The sequence below is a fragment of the Oenanthe melanoleuca genome, chromosome 5, assembly GCF_029582105.1.
Source record: "Oenanthe melanoleuca isolate GR-GAL-2019-014 chromosome 5, OMel1.0, whole genome shotgun sequence".
Lineage (NCBI taxonomy): Eukaryota > Metazoa > Chordata > Aves > Passeriformes > Muscicapidae > Oenanthe > Oenanthe melanoleuca.
Window position 1 is genome coordinate 9,651,003 of NC_079339.1, and position 22,402 is coordinate 9,673,404.

The following is a 22,402-nucleotide window of genomic DNA, read 5'->3' on the forward strand; positions in this document are numbered from 1 at the left end:
GGCAGTAAGAGAAAGACAGCCAGAAATATGACACTAATATGCAGAAACATTCATAGCTATCATCAGCTGTGAGACTCAAGTGATTGGGTGGTGCAGACTAAACAGAGCAGAGCAGGGTTTTTAAGAGCCCAAGTTCTCTTTTCCAGGTATCTTATGCTAATGAGCAAAGAGATCCAAGAGATAGGAACAGTTTGAGGACTGTAAAAGGAAACCAGCAGACAGCTATTAACAGAGGAAAAATTCACAGGTACCCAAGCTTGGGCCTAGGGATGGGTTTTATTACACTCAGAGGGGTTGGCAGACCACCAAGTTTCTATTCTAACGTGGATATGAATTTATACCTCTTATAGTTGTGCATAGGGATTTCAGTATCAACCACAAGAGAGACAAAAAAGGGGAAATTTAACATAGTAGCTACTAAAATGCACTTGAGAGTCCTTTCTAGCAGTGTCTCCATGCTGCATGTATTACTGTGACAGAAACCAGGCTGAAAGTTGTAAGGTCGAGCCCACAACATGCTGGGGTTCTTCATGCAGTCTGTGTACAGTCAAGTACTTCACCAACATCCCCATAAATGCATCCCTCTGACATCCCACTGACAGTTCTGATAAAATCAGTGAGAAAACTGTCTCTGCCCTCACCTCAGGGTGAAACACACAGAGCAAAATACCACAAGTGTTCACAAGTGTTCCAACACGAGGAATAAATACGGATACGTAAGGAATCTAGGGCAGCTCTGCTGATGATACAACAAGCCCTGCAGCAGATAGTCAGCCTCCAGAGGGGAAATCCCAGGTGTCAGGGATGACTCCAAAGTATTCCCTGGGGATTGCACACACTTTAGCCTAGATTCAGTGAAGACAAACTCTTGGAGGAAGCTCCACTGCCTGCCCACGGCTGTCATGGCAGCCCTTGGCACATGCCAAGTACACTCAGCACTTTCCTTGCAGGAAATCCCACTGAGGACACTAAGGAATTTCTTCCTTTAGGCCAGCAACATGTATTTCAAAACCTTCTAATTCTGACAACTTTATAATGAGATAAGCAGTGTTTGACCCAGTCACAGAAGTGCCCCTGAACTTTCCAAAAGAGACTTAAAAAGATTTTAAGACTTTGCCTTGGCTTCCCTTCAGCTCACACATGGAGCAGAGGTGAAGGGCTTGGATACCAAAACAAATAATTCCCTGAGATCTTGTTATATCTTGTTTTTAGGTTTTGTTTCTCTTCCTTTGTAGTTCTGTCAGAACAGTGCCTGGATGTCTCTCACATTTTCTCCCACATTCTAATGCTCATTGGAAAGAAGAGGAAAATAATCTTTGCTGATCCTGTCTGCCTTTCACTAACCACTCACCGCAGTACATTTTCCTTCATCCTTGAACTGCCAGTGGAGCAGTATTCAGTTAACTCATTTTTCTTTATGTGGGCAATCCCCTCATAAAGATACTTTAACAACTGGTGTAGAGCTTAAAATTACCACATAACAAAAGCTAATGGCACTCTAGGCATGGAAAATGACTTGGGACATACAGCCACGAGCACATGGGCACAAGGATCTGGGACAGACTATGGAGACAAATGCCACCTCAATTCCTGTTTAACCTTAGGCAGGACAGTGATGCTGGGAAAAGACATGCTGGAACACCACAAAGTTGGGGTGTGCCTGGAATGGAACGGCAAGAGGGAGATGTGGGAGTAGGTTTTGAAAGAGCATCCTGAGATGTGTCACCTTCTGCCAAGGTCAGAGCAGTGAGAGGTGACTGAGAGCAGGGAGGAAACACCCTTGTGCTCACCTGACTGCTCCATCTGCTTGGAGACCCCAGCCTGAGGCAGGGAGGGCAGGATGCACATGGATAAATCACCTGAAAGCCTGTTCTATAATCACTGACCCTGTCTCTTGTGCTTCTGCTGCAGTTGCCTGGCCTGTGAAGCAACATGAGTCACAAGGGATCCCTCAGCAGCAACCCTGGCTCATCAAAGTAAGGATCTTCCTGCACCACTCCTTCCTACTGTTCAGGGGATACTTCAAGCAGTCCCACTCATCCCCAAAGTCCCTGGTGTTTGTTTCACCCCTCCTGGGCACCTGACAGGCTGGCACTGCCTCACACATCACCTGCCCTGTGCACTGGGGTTTGATAATGGCACATTAGGTGGAGAGAACAGAGGGAAACCAGGAGCCTCTCCACCTGCAGCTTCGGGCTGCAGCACCCCATGGCAACTTCCCAATGGAGCCAGAGCCACCAGCTCTCTCCCTCCTTCCTGCACCGGGGATGAGCACCTGAACCATTGTGTGCCCTCAAGGGGACATGGTGACAGAGCACAGAGCAGCCCCTGGGCATCCATGGGCTCACTGCTCCATGCAGGACAGAGGGACTACAGCACCTCAGATCCTGCTCGGACCCTCCTCTGCCACAGTAAACTCTTATCTCTGAGTGCTCATTGCTACTCATGACCCAGGCACAGGGAATGGCCCTACATGTGGTGCTTAGAGACCTGATGCCCCAAAACTCATCTGCTTACAGCCAATGCCACCCTCCCACATTCTTACATGGGATGTGTTCTGTATCTGAACACCTCCCTTCAAGGGATACATCTCCAACATGTCCATTGAGAAGGGATCATCATCTTGGCTCTTGCACTGCCTCAGGTTCAGGTGGACTCAGGGATAACATGGAGGGGCTCTCCCTGTTACAAGCCCACCTACAGCACACTGGGAGCTGCTGTCCTTAATCCAGCCCCTCCGGAGTGCTGTCCTTCCAGGGGACATTGTGAAGGTAACTCTAGTGGGGACAGGCCTGGCTGGGCTGCTCCGTGTCTTGTTTCCACCGCTGGGTTCAGTGACATGTGCCTGTGGTGTGGATAACAGGTAGGATTGCACAGGGAGCCGCTGGCACGGCCCACAAGGAAATGCTTTGCATAGAAGGGAAGGGCTGGTCCCTCTGGGCAGCTGCAGAGCTGCTGTGTGAAAACTGATGTTAAAAATATTTAGGAGCTGATGGTTGATTTGTACCTTCTTTCTTTTCCAGTGGCAGCATGGGCAAAGCCGAGGGAGCTTCCAAGCTGAGTGCAAAGGACCTCTACGGTGAGTCGTTCCCACAAGCATATCCAAATTTTCCCATGGCAAAAGGCACCTCTGGAGAGCTGGATGTGGATGCTGGGGAGCTTTAGGCTGGAACTCAATCAAAGCCACGTGAATCCAGAGTTCCATATGCAACAGGCTGCTCTGACCTGGCAGCAAAAACACATCTGGGCCGACATCTCCCATGCTGGGGACAGTTGGGATTTTGCAGGAACAGAACGTTGCTTCCCCTACCCAGATCCTACCCAGGTCTGTTAGCAAGATCACCCGATAAAGGGCCTCACAAAAGAAAGACTGTCCTCATCAGGTTAATGATTATCCTCTTGTAACTACTCAGTGAACCATGAAAATTCCGTGCCCTTTGGCCCTTTGGAAGTGCAGGGAATGGGCAGGGTGAGTGCTTGTGCACACAAGAGGCAGCATGTTTGGGTTGAGCACATTTAGGTAACAAATAACAGTTATTTCTGATTTCAGCAGATCCAAGTACCCCAGGTGAAAATGTGGCCTCTGGGGTGGCCAGAGCAGGCATAAACCATGTGAAAAAACACCTCCCTCAGTTATTTCTGGGGTAAGAAGTTGAGGATTGTCTGGGGTAACACAAGCAGCTTTTGAGGAGTCTGAGCCTGCCAGATCTCCCACCTGAGAGCTGTGGATTTACCTGGTTGATGTTTAATTTGGAAGGAACAGGCTGTGTGTGCTTCCCCTTGGAGATCTTCTATTTGATCAGAGATTGACCTCAGCAGCTATGAAGGTGGTTTATTTGTCCCTGGGAAGTGACTCTGTTTGCCCGGTGGTTTTGGCTGGAGGTTTATGCGTGTGGAGTGGCCTGAAGCAGTGTCCAGAGAAATCAGCCTCACCTGGGGAGAAGTGGGATAGCAGGGGCTGTATTTGCTGCTTAACAAAACCACTGTTAACATCAATTAGCTTCCCAGAAACAAAACATGAGGATAATGGCAGAGCAGAAATTTGGGCTGTTTGTGGCCTGGATGCTGAAGGGTGGGCAGGTGCCAAGCAAGGGTTTGAACTGCGTCAGTCACTTCTGGAGATGGAAGGACACATGATAAAGGAGGATGAGGTGTGGAAATTTTTGGTGCACACAGGGCTGCTAGTGCAGACAAACTCCTCCTGCCTCCAAGGCAGTGCACATTCCTTTGGCTGTGCACTGACACTATGGCACATCCTGTCAGGGGCAGGAGGCTGAAGTTGCCAGGTAAATAGCTCTACAGACATGTGTGAAAATGAACCTGGGAGCTCACAACGGTATTAAAGCCAAGCAGATTTGCAGGCTGGCACCCATGGGTGCAGGCAGCCCAGGGCTCCAGCCACCAGAGTTCCAGAGGGGGATCTAATGGTGCCATGGCACAGGGAGCACCCCTCAATCCTGTGCCACAAAAGCCAGTGCAGAAAAAGACTGACAGAACAAACACAGCTCTCAAATAAGCACTTTTCAACACAGAATTTCATCTTCTACATTTTTTTGTATGAACACACCTCAAAAGCAAATTCACCAGGGCTGGGACCTCTCTGACCAAATTCCAGAAAACCTGAAATGAGGACTCTATGTCCCTGGGCCAAATCCTCAGGAGGAGTAAAGCAGCTGCCTGCTATTTCCCTGCCACTACTGAAATGCAGAATGAGATCTGCAGGCATTCCCTGCACAAATCAGTGCCTCTTGGCCAGCCCAGCTCCTGTTATTAGCACATCCAGAGGGATTTTGCTTGAAACTCACCTGCTAATTCAGCAAAGGACACTCAGCACGTGTAAAGCAATATTTAAATGTCTTGGTCCCTTTCCTACTGAGATCGTCCCTCCCCCAGCATTAATTTCTGCTGTTAGTTGGCACATTTGGGGGTAGAGGGCGAGCAAGAACTAAAATTGCAGGGAGAATTATGTTTCATAACGAAACAAATCACACCAAGCCAAGCTGGCCTTGATTATGTGATTATAACACTGCTGAGGGACATTTGGAGCTGACAAGGCTTTTCATATTTCCATTTTCCTCCAGTGCAATCAGACTGGACCCTCAGCCTGTGTACACTGCCAGACCTCCAAGAAGTGAGTGCAGTGACTCCCAAATTCCCAGCACACAGACATCCACTCATTTAAAGCTCCAGTGCACACAGATGTCTAAATATTATTTCTTGGTGAACAAGGCCTTGGATTTTTCTAAAGATGCTTTTTCTACAGTAATACTGGCCTAACATGACAGGGGTGCCAACTGTGGATACACAAGTGCTACCTGAGGGCCAAGGTGTACCCAGTATCAACAGGGACTTACTGGGAATATTAAACCCACCCCAGGGGAGACCCTGAAGAGGGATATTTAAAATCGTGGTGAGGCTGGAACACAGCAGCAGCTTCAGGCTGTGCACAGGAAGGCACCTGGATGATGAAGGTGGAGGTTCACTCTGGGGGGGCTCCAGGACATAGTGTGAAGGTCCTTACAGGACACAGCCTCATCACACAGCTGTTGATGGGTGGGGAAGGCTATGGTGCCATACTTGGCCTGCTGAAATTGCTTTGATCACCAATATATTGCCTATCATCGTGTATTCTTCACAGTGGTGAGCACAGTGTGGTGAGAGGGATGCAGAGAGATGACCAAAGGGAATTCTACAATGAAACAGGCTTAGAGCCCCAAGATACCCTCCCTTGGCTCTGTCCCTACAACAGTTTGATGTGCTTTCCAGCTGCTCTGCCATACTCAGTGAAGTTTCCTGGCTTCATGGGAGCAGGACACTCATCCTTTCCTCACCCCTTAGTAAAACAGCACCACATTCATTCAGTTCCACATTTTGGAGGGGTCTGTGGCTGCAGGGAGCAGCTGGCAGCAGGGAATGGCTGGCCCCTCTCAGGTTGCCACCTCTCTCCCCACGCAGCCACCAGCTGAATAAATGTTAATGCACACCATAAATAAATTAGGCTGCTTCTCTGCTTACGGGCATCTGTTCCGAGCCCAGATGAAAGCCTGTGGGGGGGAAACCAGGCTCCAGCAGAACCCATGGGATGGACTGTTAGGAAGCATTTCTGCACAGCGCTTGCCACAGCAGGAAAGCTGTTGCCACCCCTTTCTGAGGTGACTCCAGGTGGGCTTCTGCAGGTGCTCCCCTCAGCTGCTTCTAGGGCTGTCAAACAGTGGTGGCTGGCTCTCCTGATGGATTAGGCAGCAAAGCAGAAGTTGAGGGTAGTTTGATGATTGCAGTGATTTCTCGTAGGGCTGTGGGGAGGAGCAGCTCATTTCTGTTTGGCTCTGTTTGTCCCTGGCAGTGCTCAGCCTCCTTCCAGCCCCCCATGCCAAGCCTGTGAGACCCAGCCAGCTGGTTCCAGCCTGCCCACACATCCTTGATGCACTAATTTCTGGGAAGGAGCCAGATTTGGGCACAGGGCTGGAAAAGGGGTTTTGGAGCAATGAGTTAGGCTGGAGAAGCAGTGCTGATGCCGATCACTTGACACTGCACAGCCGTAACCCAAGCCAGGCTGCGGCGCTGTAACAGGACACGAGGCACTAGCACAAAGAGAAGAGCCACTTCCTGCCCAGTGTGGCCCTGGACAGGGATCATCTCCCTGGGGAGCCATGGGCAGAGAGGCTCCACTGGCACCAGTATCACTCCTGAACCACAGGCTGCTTGGTGCTGGCCAGGTAGAACACACCAGTAGAGAAGGAGTAAATTACGTTTAATGGTCATGAACCAACTCCTGGGGGTCTCCACAGATCTCCCTTGTATCCCAGCGGGGTCTCCAGCCCCAGCCACATGGAGAAGTGTCTGAGATGAGACCATCCAGCCCTGAGCACAATGCCCAGACTAATTCCCTGCTGCTGGCTCTCCCACACCCTGCCCAAACCATGAGCTTGTTTACAGTCCAGCTGGAGGCCACATGGCTGTCACATCATTATTGACAGGAGCACGGAGGGACCATTCCTTCCCCACAACCTCTAGCAGAGGACTTGTGCAGGATTTAACACACACTGATATTGTCTGCAAGAGACAACCCTGGCAAGAGCAGTGGCTAAACCCAAGCCTGCTCAGCCACGCTGCTGGGTCAAGAGGACTGTGTCCACGCCTATAACCACAGGGATTTGGGCAACATCTAAACAGTGCCACTCACTGTCATGTCTTTAAAGATTTCATCATACTGGAGAAAAAGCCTGAGGTTCAGACGAGATCCAGCCTTCTTGCTCAGGCCATTAATTTCTCATGTCCTCTGCTGCCAGCCCTGAATAACTCCCTTGTCATTCCCCACTGCTCCCTCGGTGCCATTCCAGCTTCATTCTTCACATCTGCTTTCCCACCTGAGATTCCAGCTTCAGATTAACCTGCTCCCCTTTGACACTGTGTGTGTGGGTGACCCTTTTATTCAACTCCTTGGACACTTAACACACCAGCTGGAAACAGAGCTGGAAGAAAAACTGGAAGCCAACAATTCTGTTGGTTCCTGTAGATCAAGCCCCAGTGGTAGGTGAGACAGGGAACACATTGGCTCAGTTCAGCCCTGACTGGAGCTACTCAGATGAGCAGACACTGCTCCAGGTGCTATTGGCCAGGAGTTTGGAATGACAGTTAGTGACAGGGATGCTGTGGAGAGGGATCTCCCACCTCTGACGCTGCTCAGCATCTGCACTGACCTTTTTTCTTTGTCACCTTGAAACTGCTGAGCACAAGTTCTCTCCTTGCATGGAGTAATTGCTTAGAGCTCACATGGAGAAACCTTTTCCTAAATGGAAATGGGTTTTGGATATGCCCAACTAGCGTGGGAACTAAAGTTGTGGTAGTTCATACAAATAACAACAACAAAAAAGGGGGAAGTTTTCACTATGAATTTTTTTCAAGACTCAAATTAAGTGAATTAATTACATCAGGATTCCCTCACTCTTACTATGTTCTGACATTCAGAAAATGTCATTACCAGCTACAGAAAGTTGAGAAAACACCACTTGGGGTTTTTTTGTGAAAAATAATTTGGCAGGTTTCTTCCAGGTCTGGCTGTAAAGGCAAAAGGGAATATCCCTACCGGTGAACTATAGCTCCTCAATGCCCTGATTATCCTGCTCCAAGCAGCCCAGTGGACACCGTGCTGACAGACACACTGAACACAAACACACACTGTTCCTCCATGTACTCAGTCCTTGCACAACCCAGGAGCTGCGCCAGGTTTTTATTTGCTTTCCTAGAGTGGGTTGTGTCTTCAGCTAATAAACCAGGAATGTGAGCACTTGGGCTGAACTGTGGCAAATATGAAGCGTGCCGAGCAGGAATTCAGCTGTGTGAAACCGGGAGCCGCTGCTCCCTGCTGCCACAGCCCATTCACACCTCAATGAGAGCTATTCATTCACTCCAAGAGCTCCCACATCCATCTGCGCACACCAGCCATGAGTGAGAGCAGACATTCCCAGTGCCACAGGCACCGGTACAGACCAGCTCCAGCAGTTCAGCAAGATCTAACAGCAAACACAGGGAACTCAGTGCTCCCTAAACTGCAAAGATATCCCAAAATGGAGCTCTCTCTGTGCTTGCCATAGAGAACAGGGGAGGAGCAAGGCAGGACCTGCAGATTCTCCCGTCAGGAGCTCAGGTACAGCAGGTCAGCACAAGGCCCAAAACCAGATCCTTGACTAACCCTGGGTAACCTGGAGCATCCCATCCTCCTACCTGGCAAGGAAGCAGGAACCTGGCAGATGCTGAGATCCTGGAATGGAGGTTATTCCATACTGCTGCTCTGTAAGCCAGCCTGGCAGGCTTCTGTGGCTGCCATGAGCACACAGAGCATTTGCTGCCCCGTTTCCCTTCAGCAGGCGGGTCCTGACCTGTCGTTTGGCACAGAGCTGCTCATGATGTGCTGGCAGGTTCCTATAAACAGCATGTGCACTGCTAGATAATGTATAGGTAATGTAAAGATTATATAAGGAACTGGCAAGCTCCAGAAGTAATTACCAGGATTTCCCTTAGGCTGCTGTAATGGATGTGGAGGCTGGGGAGGTCAGCACTGGGATTCAGGGAATGAGGAGAGATCCTTGGAATGGCACTGGCAAGGAAAACAAATCCAATACCTCTCATTCCTCACAGACTGCTCCGTACTTGTCCGTACATCTCCCTGTCTTCTGCTGTGCCTTCTGCCCAGCAACAGCTGTAAACAAATGTGGGGAGGGACAGGGAGGATGAGGTAGGATCCTGTGTGGTAAAACTAATTAATCAGAGAAGGATGTGCCTGGAGGGGAGGCAGGGGCCACTGGCAGGTTGTACTGGGGGTGCTGTGTCCTTCTGGCTTGACAGAGGCTGTGCATGGAGAAAGACAAGCCTGCTCTGCCTTCCTTGGCATTGCTCAGCTTTCCCAGAAACCTTAACCAATTATCCCAGCTGTAAGCTGGTTCCACGGGCTTGATCTCCTGTGCTCACTGAAGGGAGAGTTCGCAGCCACGTCCCAGCTCCCTGCTAAATAAGGTTTTGCATGGAAATGGGGAGGGAACTTGGCACTGAAGATGTGCTTTGGCTTCCTGGACCAAGCTGATAACCCCAGCTCTCCAGGATGTGCATCGATCCTGCTTTTTTACCTTATTTACTACATTCTTTCATCCTTTCCACATCCTTAACATAAAGCAGGACTCTTTCCCTGCTAGCCAAGATTTTAGTATTATTACTGGGATTTCAGCCCAGCACTATTTTGAGCCCTCAGGACCACCTTGTACCTCTACAGCTCTTCCCATTTCCTCATTGATGCTAGTGGGAAATGCCATTCTCACAGCACTGTTTATCTCTAAGATAAACTGGTATCTACCAGTGGTAGAAAACATTCATTGCCATTTTTCCCACTCCTCTGGATGTGAAGCAAGATTAAAGCTACTTGGTTAGGAGAGAACAGAAGTGAATTCTGTTAAAGAACCATTTATGGGGGTTTTTCCCCTCAAATGATTGTCTTAGGATCACTGGGCCAGACCCTGAGAGGCAAGACATGAGACAATTTACCAGAAGGTGTGCATGTCTCATGTGTTATCTATGCCCAAGGCATTCAAAACTTTCTGGATATACATACAGCAAGTGTCTGGGATCAGCACAACTCCTCCTCAGGGCACAGGGGATCCCACCAGCACTTGTTAGGATATCCATGCTACGAGTTGGGCTTTTTCCTTGCCAGACATGAAAAGGACAGGACAAAGCTGTATTGTTTTCCCATCTCTTTGGCTCTCTTGACAAACAAAAGGGAAAAAGGACAGTGGTGGTCACTGTAGGCTCATGCTAACTTTCACTTGTGGATGTTTGCTGTACCAGTGCCACAGCCCTGGAGCTCTCCCTGCCCTTGCCTGTGTTATATGCAGAGTCCTCCACTGCCACAGACTCTGAAGGTCATAGCGGGAGATAAACACAGGTGCAGATGGGTGTCTGAGCTAATCTGGGGAAATCATCCCTATATTCCTGCAATGCTCATCTATCACATGGGGATTATGCAAATTCTCCACACCCTGGGGCCAGGTTAGGGGTTGGATGACACCTGAAGGTGCCGAGGTCCTGTTGCAGGACGCTGTAGAAATGCCAAGTGTCCTGGTGTGAGGTGTCAAATGAAGCGGGAGGAAATGAAGGAAATGAGCTGCTGCTGCTGCTGCTAACAGGCCAGCATGCACTCATACAAAATGCAGCAGGTCAGGGACAAGGCTGTGCACAAGGGCAGGGTGGAGCCACATGGGACAGCTGACCTGCTTTCTGAGGTATGGCTGGCAAGGGAGTTCACCTGGGCGAGGGGAAGGATCCCTCTTGCTCAAGGAGTCAAACAGCTACAGATTTTGCTATAGGCATCATTCACAGAATGCCAGAATGGTTTGGGCTGGAAGGGACCTTAAAGCCCCTCTCATTCCATCTCCTGCCATGGGCAGGGACACCTTCCACTGTCCCAGGTTGCTCCAAGTTTGGTCCAACCTGGCCTTGGACACTGCCAGGGATGGAACAGCCTCAACTTCTCTGGGCAACTTGTGCCAGGGCCTCAGCACCCTCACAGGGAAGAACTTCTTCCTAAAAGCATTTTGGGATCAGCTTTGATCCTTGAGCTTGATCAGCCCAACCAGAGCCAGATTTATTCAAAGACAAATAATGATGTGTCTTGGAAAGCCCTGCAGTGTTTCACCACATTGTTATGAGTAAATAAACTAAAAAACACTAATTTTCTTTAAAGCACCCACGCTCCTTGGATAGATGTGGCCCAAGCCTGACTCTTTCATGATCTGCAACCTGGATCTTTAATTCTTCCTGTGTTTAAATCAAAACTAAGCACTAGGAAAGAAGGAGATTTCGGTGTTTTGGCACCCTGCTGAAATCTGGCTGGTTCCAGACCTCGTGGTCTTATTTGCCGATGCCAGCAGGAAACACAAAAATAAAAGTTTCCATGGGTGTGGGGGTCAGGTAGAAGCCAAGGAAATAGAAGGGATTTCAGGAGAACATGCAGAAACATCCCATTTCTTGCCCTGGGCAGCTTCTGGGACATCACTTGAATGACATCGGGAGACAAAACAGAGGCACTTTGTTCTAGTTCTGTGATTCCTGGAGGTAATGCAAAAATTCCCCCAGGGAAAAATCAACAGAGGGAGGGGAAACATCTGCATTTTTCCCTGTGCCAGGGCTTGCTGCTGTCTGAACAAGGCTGCAGAGGGCTATAGGAGCCTTTGCTCTCTCGCACTCACTGAGTGCAGGTGATGGGAAGTTGGGCTATGCAGAGTTCTGAGGTTTTGGCCAGTCCCCAAAACTTCCCAGGGCTTCTCTGAACATTTTCTCAGCAGAGCATACTGAGATCTCCCCTGAGTGTGACATTTGCAGCTTCTTTGAGCTTGGAGGAAGGGGAAAAGGCATTGGAAGGGATATCAGAGAGTCTGAGGGCAACCAGCTGCTGCCCTGACCACTGCTACAGCTCCATGGGCTGTTTTCCTACCAGGAGCACAGACCTGTGCTAGCCTCCCACTGGAAACCTCATCCCCCTGGTATTCCTTCCCTCCCTCCCTCAGGGACTACCAGTTCCCAACACAGCTCCGCACCCTTCCTCTCAGGGCTGGAGACATTTGCCTGTCCGAATGTAAACTCCCTTTGTTTCCAGACCACCCACCTCAGCCTTTTGCACTCCCTTGGGAAAAGGAGGGGATGGGATGTCTTAAAACCCAAATCTGTCTCCATCCCACACGAATGCAGTGTTCTCATTTCCATCAGTGTCATCTATTTACATGAGAAATGCTAAGGGAGGAAATTGAGGTTACTGAGAGGAAAAAAGTGCCTCACATCAGCCCCGAATCCCTGTGGGATGCGCTGCCTGTGCCCTACCCCAGACCTTGCCCCACATTTCAAGTAGGACAGACTGCAATTAAAGCCCCCAGCAATCAGAAAGTGCCACTGAGCTTTTCCTGCCAGCCTGAGGTGGGAAGGGACTGCGCTGCAATGTTAATTTGTTTATTCAAGGTCACTCTGGAATGGCTGAGCAGGCAGCTGGGCTGGGTGTCTGAGGTCTTTCCCCTGAACCATCCTCACTCCACCTCTGAGCTGATGCTGGTGGTGTAGGAGATGAGGGCTCAGAGCCCTGCAGTCTCCATTAATGCCTCTGCCAATATTCCCAGCAATAAATCAATTAATCACTTCTACTGGGGAACAGCCACCACTCCAGGGCTGTCAGCAATCAGGCACAGAGGCAAAACACTGTTGTGTTTTCAGCCACAGGTGCGGAGCTACAAGGTGTGAAGTACTCAAGTGTCCTGCCAAGCTGATGGCACAGCCTAAAGAGTGTTAGGATAAGTGTTTAAAAGCTTTAGAAATCAGCTTGAATTAGCTTCTACCCACTCTTGCCAGACTCCAAAGAAGAGCAGCGGCATCTTTTCACGATCCTTATCGCTGGGATATCTCCGGGTGCTCAGCATGCTCCCCAAGCCGTGGGCAGGATTGTGCTCAGCCCCGTGCACCAAGAGGAGCTCGATTTAAAAGCTCTTGGCTGGCCAAGGAGAAAGGTGAAATCCCCAAGGCAAAGCTCAAGGAAAGGCACTGGTTGCTCTGGAGAGACACCTGCTGGCAACGCCCGCGGAGCCCAAGCTGGAAGCTCAGGGACTGTGAGAAAGACTCAGAGTTGTAATTCTCAGATGCAATGAAAAACAATCAATGCTTCTTTTCTTGTTTCTTACAGAACAAAGGAAAAAATACTCCAATTCCAACGTCATTATGCATGAGACTTCCCAGTACCACGTCCAGGTGAGCACACACACATGCAATGGAGTGCTAAGAGGCTGAGAGGCCAAGGTCAGTGGTAGGTGTCCCTTACTGCAGTGTGTTCCCTGTGTCCTGGACCTTTAGGAGGCAAAGGGGAAATTGGGAACCTCCTTACCATTAAAGTCTTAAGTCACTGAGTAAAGGAGAATGGGTGGGGGAAAAGATTTAAATAAATTTAAATGGATTTAAATGGAGATTTAAATGGAATTCTGTACAAGGACAGAGGAAATGGAGAAAGCGTTGTCTTCTCCCTCCTCTGTGTCTGAAGAAGAGCAGGAAACGTTGTCCCTTCTGTCACCCTGTGCTTCAAACCCTTCTGATCAGCACAGACAGGTTAAAAGCAGAGTTCCAATGGAGGTTACTGGAATTCAGCTATCCAAACAACACAGACCAGATGGACTATCAGCTTTCAGCTCTCCTCAACTACTATCCTTTCACATAACACAAACCACTTCAAAAAGACAGGCAATAAACCAAATCCATCTCCCACTACCACAGACACCCACTCTAAAAAGAGAAGCCAGCCTGGCCATCCCTAGCTTGGCGATTCCTGCAACACAGCTTGGTGGTGCAGGACTCCGTGGAGGAGGTGGGGCCATTCATCACTGAAAACTGAGCAAGATAAGACAGGAGAATGCTTCCTGAGGTTCATACTTAGGAGATGGGGCCCTTTAAAAGCCTACATTTAGACTTGTAAAGTGCCTGTTTGGAAAGAGGTCCTGGTTTCCATCGGAGTAACCAACTCAGTGTCTCAGAAGTCACTCATGGATGCAGAGAAGGGACTTTAAACGGTGACATGCAAATGAATTCTTCATCAGTTATGCCATAAGCCACCCTTTTGTGAGTCTCTCCCCTGAACTTTGACCAAGGCAAACAGGATTGTGGTGGCAGGCAGTGAGATAGAATGTAGTTTCCTCACAGGAGGCATTTTACACCCTTTGAAGTAATGTGATCAAAGTTTAATGGTGGATAGAGCCACTGCCCATTCTAGTAAAAGCTGCTGTATTTGTATGTCCATCTGGAAGAAAAGGGGTTTTAAGGGATAAAACAAAGACAGCAGCAAGCTTCTCCCTCTCAATCCACCCATATCTACAGAAAATGGAAAGTAGGAAAATATTCTAATGATTGAGTCAGACAAATAGCTTCCCCACCGTGAAAACTAATTGAACAGTAAACAGCAAAGGAATTTATGAAGCTTGTAAAGGCGGTGGATAAAATAATAGAAGAGATAAAAATGCCTGTCATCTTGAGTAAACACATTCTCCTCACTGCTCTGAAAGAAGAGGGCTTGTCACCTCTGCACAGACAAACCTGACTAGGTAAATACTTTCCCATGCACTATTTTACAATTACAGTAACATACACCCAACATGTTTTTCATTTGTGATTGCATTGTTAATCTCAGCTTTCAGCTCACACACCTGCCACGAGTTCTATTTAGACAGTGCCTCACCCCATACCTTTGCTTGATGAATACAGGAATGGGCCTTGCATTGTCCTCTTCTCTGCTCCTTCCACTAGTCTTTGGGAATCATCTAACAGGAAATGGGTCACCACAAACCCTACATATACCCTAATGCCCAAGAGCATATTTAGAGACTTTCTGACAGTCAGGTCTACCAGTGCTTTAAAGCCAAGCCTTTCCCTGCATCCACCTTGTGTGGAGCCAGCTGTAACAAAAGTTCTTGCCTGTGCATCCTCACAACCATCCAAGGCTCTGTGCTCCAAGTGCACACATCCCTCTCGGGTCCATCTGGTCTGTGTCAGACCTCAACAGCTTCTTCAAGGCTCCAGACACACAGCAGGACATGCTGGAGCATCATCAGCTTTTGCTGCCTCTTAATCCACTTCCCACTTTGCATTTACCTGGGCTTTTACAGGGAGAAAGGAGTTCTTTCCCAACAACTCTCTCCTCCTCCATGGCCCACTGACGCACATGCCAACTGTGGACACAACCCTCCGGGTTACTGAATCTGCTCATGAGTACATCAGCACCAGAAAGAAGCTACTTGATCCCTAAAAAGGTTATATCTGATCACTGGGAGAAGGCAGGAAGATATGGTATCAAAGCCAGGCAAAACTCATGCCGTTACTACAAATTTCCCATCAATGTAGGACTTGCATAAAAACACCCCCCATTTTTCCAGCTCTTGCTTTGAAAGCAGACTACAGGATGTGTGCCAAAGAGAAGCAGGCATTTCACTGCTGCCCTCCCCACAAACTCTGAATGCCTGGCAGGACCATTTTTGGAGTGGCTACGCTGCTGTCCCAGGCCCCCCAGGGCAGCTCTTCCTGCAGCACCGGGGTGTCCCTGCTCCAGGGCTTAATCTGTTGTTCCTGGCTCTGCAGCTTAGCCACTGCTGTTGAAGTGCCTGTTCTGTACCCTACTGAGCAAGGAAACCAGGATGAGAGTGTCATGCTGGTGGATTGCCTTCAATACTCCAGGGACAAGAGAAAAAGCTGGGATCTGGCCCAGTAAGCCTCCAAGGGTTGCAGGCTGTTGGACTGCACAGATGCCTTGGTCAGGTCTGTAACTTATCCATCCAAAAGCCTCCTGCTTTTCTCTGTTGGAGAAAGTTGGTAAAGACAGGGAAAAGCATCAGCTGCTTTTTGACAGTCAGGCACATTCCCCTTCCCTTCTCACCAAGAACACAGCTGGGCAAAAAAGAACAAGCTGAAACAGAATAATTTCCTTTTCCTTCCTGAGTTTTTTTTTCCTTCCCTACTATCACCTGAACACGTGGCCTGGCTGTGCTGTCACTTCCCCAGGGACAACCACTGGGCAAACAGTTTGGTTGCTCTGAGTCCCAGTTTCTCCTGCCTCGCAGTCCCCTTTGCTGGCAGATACAACCGGTTCTTCCATACACAGGGAGCAGCACTTACTCATCTGGACTTTTGGAGTGGCCTTCACCCACTCTGCTGGTGGGCACACAACATTTGGATATGACACACCTTTCCTTTCCACAGCTGCCTCCCCGCCCACCATTGCCTTCCTATGGAGCCCCAGGAGCAGACCAAAGCTGCTGCCCCATTACACAAACTCTGTACATACAGGTGCCAAGTGCAAGGCTTCACACACTTCAGAGTGCAGTTGGAGGAGGGACGGGAAAGCAGCTTGGATGGTTACACTGTAGCTGAGCTGCTCCTGGCCCAAGTGCGCACATGGAGCACAAAGGAGGGGAGGACAGCAGGGAAGCCTGGCTGATGGGAAAAGAGACTGCTCTGGGTTTACAGAACAGGTGAAGGGAGGCAGGAAAACCAGGATAACCAAGCAAAGCCACAGGGCAGGACAAAGGCAAACAGCAAAAAAATCCTTTCCTACAGTCAGAAACACCAATTTTCACCCATTTCACTGTGAAGGATGATTTGGATATTTTTGGGGGGAAGATAACCCCAACCCTGAGCGGGGCTTAAAGGGCTGGTGTAGAGTGGGCTGTCAGGTTTTGAGCTCCTGCAGGCTTTGCAGCATAGAAGCTCTTCAGAGGGGCTGTTCCCAGAGCATAGAACCCCACACGTTGCATGGATGTCATTTGGCACAGAGGATCAACACTTGCCCATGGCTTCTGTGAGTTCTTTGCCTGGCACAAATCCCACACAAGCAGGTTTGCTATACAAGACAAGTAAAACACAAATGCTTTCATAGCTTGGTAAGCAAAACATTAGTTTGACTGCCATAGGTCTACTTCCAAGCCAGGTTCAGAGGGACCTAGAGAGTAACCTGTGTGTGTGTGAAGCATTTGCCCCGCTGGACAGGGATCAGAGCTGCTGGAATTGATGAGAGTAATATGCAAGTGGTGAAACTGGTTATGAAAACCCATTATGAAACCCAAATCTTTCACTTCCACAACCAGGCTGGTAGCAACAGCCAAAACTGTTTTGTGCAGCACTGCCTTCATGCCTGAGCTCTGAGAAACTACAAACAGTAATTGAAGCTTCTAGAAATGCTTTCATCAACAATTTATATACCCCAACAAACATTTTCCACCTGTTTTTATCTTCTTTCTCTCCCCAACTTCAGCACTTGGCCACCTTCATCATGGACAAGAGCGAGTCCATCACGACAGTGGATGACGCGATCCGGAAACTGATCCTGCTGAACTCCAAAGAGAAGATCTGGACACAGGAGATGCTGCTGCAAGTGAACGACAAGTCCATCCGGCTGCTGGACTGTGAGACACAGGTACCTGGAGCCCTGTGGGACTGACCCCAGACTGAAGTGTGGGGTGCAGTGAGCGCCCTTTCCATTCTGATTGGGAGAGGGCAAATTCTAATGAACACAAACAAGGGTTAATCACTACCAAAATTGTCTCCTGGATTAGGAGACAATTCCTGCATCTTAGGAACAGGATGGTTTTAGCAATGATAAACTAAGGAAGATCAGTCTGGGGATCCCTGGAGTTCCTGCACAGGACCATTCCCCCTTAGTTTAATAGTTCCCCATTGCCTGACCCCTTCTCCCTTCTCTTGCAGGAGGAGCTGGAGGACTTCCCCCTGCCTACAGTGCAGCACTGCCAGACAGTGCTCAATCAGATGCGCTATTCCTCCATCCTCCTGCTCGTGTGTCAGGATTCTGAGCAGCACAAACCTGACATCCACTTCTTCAACTGTGATGAGGTGGAGGTGAGCAGAGCCCTCCTGCTTGGTGTGAAACAGAACAAAACACACTTCCTGCTGTCTGCCCTTTCCCCATTCCTCCAATCCTTCCTAAAGCCAAGCCCTTAAAAACATCTCTGTTTTATCCTTGAGGCGGAGATGGTTCATGAGGACATAGAAAGTGCCCTGGCAGACCACAAGCACGGGAAGAAGATACGGCCACAGACACTCAAGTAAGTGCTGCAGGATACAGCTGGGAGCAGCAACAATAAACCCGTGTTTCCAGTGGTTTACTCACACTCCAGTCTCTTGGAAACGGGATCTGCAGACACTGATAGGGTTGCTCTGTTTCATTTTCCTTGCAGGGCAAACCAGGAAAAGATCAAGCAGAGACAATCCATCCTCCCCCCACCTCAAGGACCACCTCCCATCCCAATCCAGCACGACATGAGAGGCTCACCAATGAACAGGAACAGGGTGGCACCTCCTTCCCAGCATGATCCAGGTACTGGTAGCACTCAAGAAGTCTCTCCTGGGGATGGGAGACTAATTAACCCAGACAGCCAACCTTCTTGAAGTGGTCTGTAGTGAAAATAAGTCATGTACCCACGGCATCTTCTGCTTGACAAATAAAAGCTCCAACAAACTCTGTGTAACAACACCCTTATTTGGGGAATACAGAAATGCCAAAAAAGCGAAAGCTTCTCAAGTGTTGGTGATCTTAAAATGTACAGACAAGAAATTTGGTCAGAAAGACAAATACCTGGCTCTGCTGACTTCACAGAAGCCAAGATTTCACCCTTGGAAATTTTCAATTCTTGTAAAGTCAAGTGTGGAAATGTAGATCTGAACTCTGAACCCCTCTTACATGCTCATTTAAAGATTGATTCCAAAACCATCCTGACTTTAGCCCTTTTGAGTTGAAAAAATTTGGTATTTTCCTTTGGAGAAAGAAGTAACAGAATTCCTAGGAACAGAAACAAGCTCTTTCTCTGAAAAAAGATCAAAGTGATGAACAAACTGTAAGCATTTTTTACCCCTGCCTATCATACCACCTTCATTTCAAGGAAAACACATAATAGGGTACTGTAACATGTCCAAAATACTCCTTTGCTGGGATGGCTTCTAAGGCCAAGCAACTGCTCTGGCTGCTGAACGGAGAACTTATTTCAGGCCAAATTCTGCATCATAAAAGGAATATCTCTATTTCTGAGCTGGACCATGAATAAACATCTCTATTCTGATGAAAAGCAGCCCCTCTTACCTCTGCCCTTCCAAAGGTGCTCACATCAGCAGAGCTGGAAATTCCTCCAGGCAGGATTTCTGGTTCTGAGTGCACAGAGCCAAGCAGGAAAGCAGATTACAGGAGAAAGCCTTGAGTGATGCCTGTTTGCCGAGATCCCTTCTCCACGAAACACCTACTTGCTTTTTCCTACAAAACCTGTTCTGATAGGGCAACTCATCCCCACACTTACAGATGCTCTAGACTTGTCACAGTCCTTTGCCAAAACTGCCTCCCCAGTTCTCCCACTCAGCAGATCCTGTTGTGCCAGCCCTTTCCAAGCCCCTGCCCTGAGCTGACACCGTTTGTTCTGCATGAGGGGCCACCCCAGTGGTTGTTCCCACTGGAATATCCCCCCCACACTGGGCATGTGGCTTCTGGAAGCTGGGAGGTGCCTCATGGTTGGGTTTTTTGCAGGATGATTGGGACTTAGCTCCTATTACAAACATTATTCCTGAAGTGCCCTCACAATCCAGAACAAACACCCAAGCTGGGAGATACCATCCTATGGATCCTATTTCCAACCTCTGATAGTAAATATATTTTTCTCTCCCTTGTTTGCAGACTATGACCGACGAAGCTCTGGCTCTCACGACCATGAGGAATCCCGTGCCATGTTAGCACAGAAGATTGAAAAGGAAACGGTGGGTGACAGGGACACTGCACAGTCCATAGGCAGGAGCAGAGGCAGGGAGCAAGGGACTCCTCCATGAGCAGACATTTAATGCATCATCTGGGCATTTTTCCAATTGACACCTGCTGTGCATAAAGATAAGGTAGCCAAAAGCAAGTCCCCATCACTGCATCAGTGACAATGTTATCTGACCTGAGGCAGCTCTGCTGATTCCAGCTCTGCTCCTCCCCATCCCACTTGGGTTATTTTCCAGCCATCCATTAGCAGGGGTCACTTGTCATATTGGTAAGGACAGCAGCTCTGTGCTTGCAAAGGGATGCATTAGGCTGCATTTCATGCCTGGATTGCCCATTTGTGTGCATTGTGCCGGGTAATGCAGTAGTCCCTGGGATTCAGGCTCCCAGCCGTGTGCAGCCCAGGCTCATGTTGGTCCCTTGGGTTTCTGTTCTCACAGCAAATCCTGAACTGCACCCTGGATGACATCGAAGTGTTTGTCGCCCGGCTCCAGAAGGCTGCAGAGGCATTCCGACAGCTCAACCAAAGGAAGAAAGGGAAGAAGAACAAGAAGAAAGGGCCAGCAGGTGCAGTGCAGCAGCTGCAACAAGCAGGGAGCACAGGGGGGTCACGGATAGCAGCGGGGACACCCAGCTCCTGGCCCAGCAGGGCGGGATCAATGCCATGGCACAGCAGATCCAGGCACACCAGTTTGGGAGGTGCCACTGTCCACGGGCACCTCTGGCAGAGCTCACGGAGCCTCTGGCACACAGAGGGAATTTCCCTTTCCCTGAACCCCTGATTTTCCGTATTTCTGGTCTCAACACCCATTTCTGCTGTGCCTTCTGCATGGCAGGCAGATGGAACCTTCCCAAAGAGGATGCTCTCACTAACGTGTCCTTCTCTGCCCTTTCTTCTGGCAGAGGGAATGCTGACCCTCCGAGCCAGACCCCCGAGCGAGGCTGAGTTCATCGACTGCTTCCAGAAAACCAAACTGGCTTTTAACCTCCTGGTAAGACATAGAGGGCTTTCCATCCCATGCAGGCACAGGGCATTTCCCCATGTATCCCAGCAGTGAGTGTTTAGAGTGAAACTTGAATGGAAAACACTAACAAGGGACAGCAGTGTGAATTCCAGGTTCTTCAGAACTCAGAACATTGTGACAGGCTTGTGCAAGCCTGAGACAAGCTGTTTAACCAAAACTAGAAGCATCAAGTCCAGGATGTGACAGAGCAGCCAGAGGGTTGCAATGCCTGGGTCTTTTCAGATACAGGCCTGGGAAGTCTCTGCTTGGCAGTAACTGAAGTCCCCCATTGCCTCAATGCTTCTGGCCCCTCTCTTTCTCCCCTGCCAGACCGTCTGTATTGTGGAGGGGATGAAAAGCAAGAGCATGAAGATTTTCCCAGTGCTACCAGCTCTGCTCAATGAAACACAAGAGACCAAGAATCTAACAGGGTAGCAGGAATTCTGTCACTTGTGACCAAACTTGTCCAGCAAATACATCCTCCAAGCTCCTTCCTGGGCAGTCATTATTATATAAGGAAACCCCAGAGATGGTAAACAACCTTAGTGCAAGCTCCAGCCTTTTCTTTGAGAAGCAAATATGGATAATTGGTGCCTGCTCAGGATTAGAAGGAGCAGCTTATCTCCTGGCAAGAGCACAGGGTTGAGCGTGGAGCACAGCTGGGACTCCATGGTGGAGCCCTGCCACATTCCTCACCACTTGACTTCTGAGTCCCTGGGGAGTGCCCGTTCACTGGGTCACCGTGCTGCCAGCAGTTGTTTCCCACTTTCCTCTCCACATTAATGTTTAATCTCCAGCATTTCAAATGCTTTGCATTTTTACCAAAAAATGCAAAGCAGGGACCCTGTCTCCCAATGACAGCAGTGCCAGGAGCCCAGGACAGGAGAAGAAGCTTGAATGGAAGAACAAACTGGAGAGGCTTCTCACCACAGCTCTGCTGCTACCAAAACCCAGTTTTTACAGTAAATTAACCCCAAGCTATTGCTCTTCCATTCTGCCATAGTTCACCTCAAATACCACTGGATTTGGAGCCTTTCAGTGGCCAGGGCAGCTCCAGTTGCCACAGGCAGGACATTGGTGGAGACTGTCCCTTGTCAGCAATTGCCAAGGGACCCTCAAAACACCAATCCTGTTGTTTTCATTCATGGAACTGGTGGGATTCTCAATCCTGCAATAAGCAAAAGCAACCATAACCCTGGCCTTCTCTCACTAGGACTTTCAAAATAAGCCAAGGTTTTGTGTGTCTGTTCAAATTACCTTCCAAGGCACTGATTTAACTGAGAGGGTATTCCACCATTCCTGAATTAGAAACAAAATTTAAAAAAACACACAAAATAAAAATTTTTATAAAATAAAATAAAAATAAACTTAAAAAAAAATATGAATGATTCCTACTCCCCCATCCCTTGCTCTTCTCATCAGCCAGCAACACTCCTTCCATGTGACAGAAGAGAGAAGGCACACTCAGGTTAAGATTAAACTCTGTTTCGCTTTCCAGGCCAAACTGAGGAAGCACATCCAGAACCCCAGTGCTTCGGAGCTGGTGCATTTCCTATTTGGGCCGCTGGAACTGGTAAAT

At 48.9% G+C, this 22,402-nt stretch overlaps 1 protein-coding gene across 2 annotated transcripts in view; it reads left to right on the forward strand.

Moving 5' to 3' along the window:
- EPS8L2 (EPS8 like 2) overlaps positions 1 to 22,402 on the forward strand; it is a 48,748-nt gene that overhangs the window by 16,733 nt on the left and 9,613 nt on the right. The window contains exons 2-12 of one of the 2 annotated variants that reach the window (XM_056493994.1): positions 1,912 to 1,976; positions 3,024 to 3,079; positions 13,214 to 13,278; positions 17,315 to 17,476; positions 17,767 to 17,916; positions 18,043 to 18,122; positions 18,255 to 18,394; positions 19,736 to 19,815; positions 20,260 to 20,386; positions 20,723 to 20,811; positions 22,322 to 22,396. In XM_056493994.1, coding sequence (XP_056349969.1) covers positions 1,933 to 1,976; positions 3,024 to 3,079; positions 13,214 to 13,278; positions 17,315 to 17,476; positions 17,767 to 17,916; positions 18,043 to 18,122; positions 18,255 to 18,394; positions 19,736 to 19,815; positions 20,260 to 20,386; positions 20,723 to 20,811; positions 22,322 to 22,396 — 1,068 coding nt within the window. In that variant the 5' untranslated portion in view covers positions 1,912 to 1,932. Of the gene's footprint in view, positions 1 to 1,910; positions 1,977 to 3,023; positions 3,080 to 13,213; positions 13,279 to 17,314; positions 17,477 to 17,766; positions 17,917 to 18,042; positions 18,123 to 18,254; positions 18,395 to 19,735; positions 19,816 to 20,259; positions 20,387 to 20,722; positions 20,812 to 22,321; positions 22,397 to 22,402 lie in introns of both variants that reach the window. The other variant, XM_056493995.1, reaches the window with a different exon arrangement.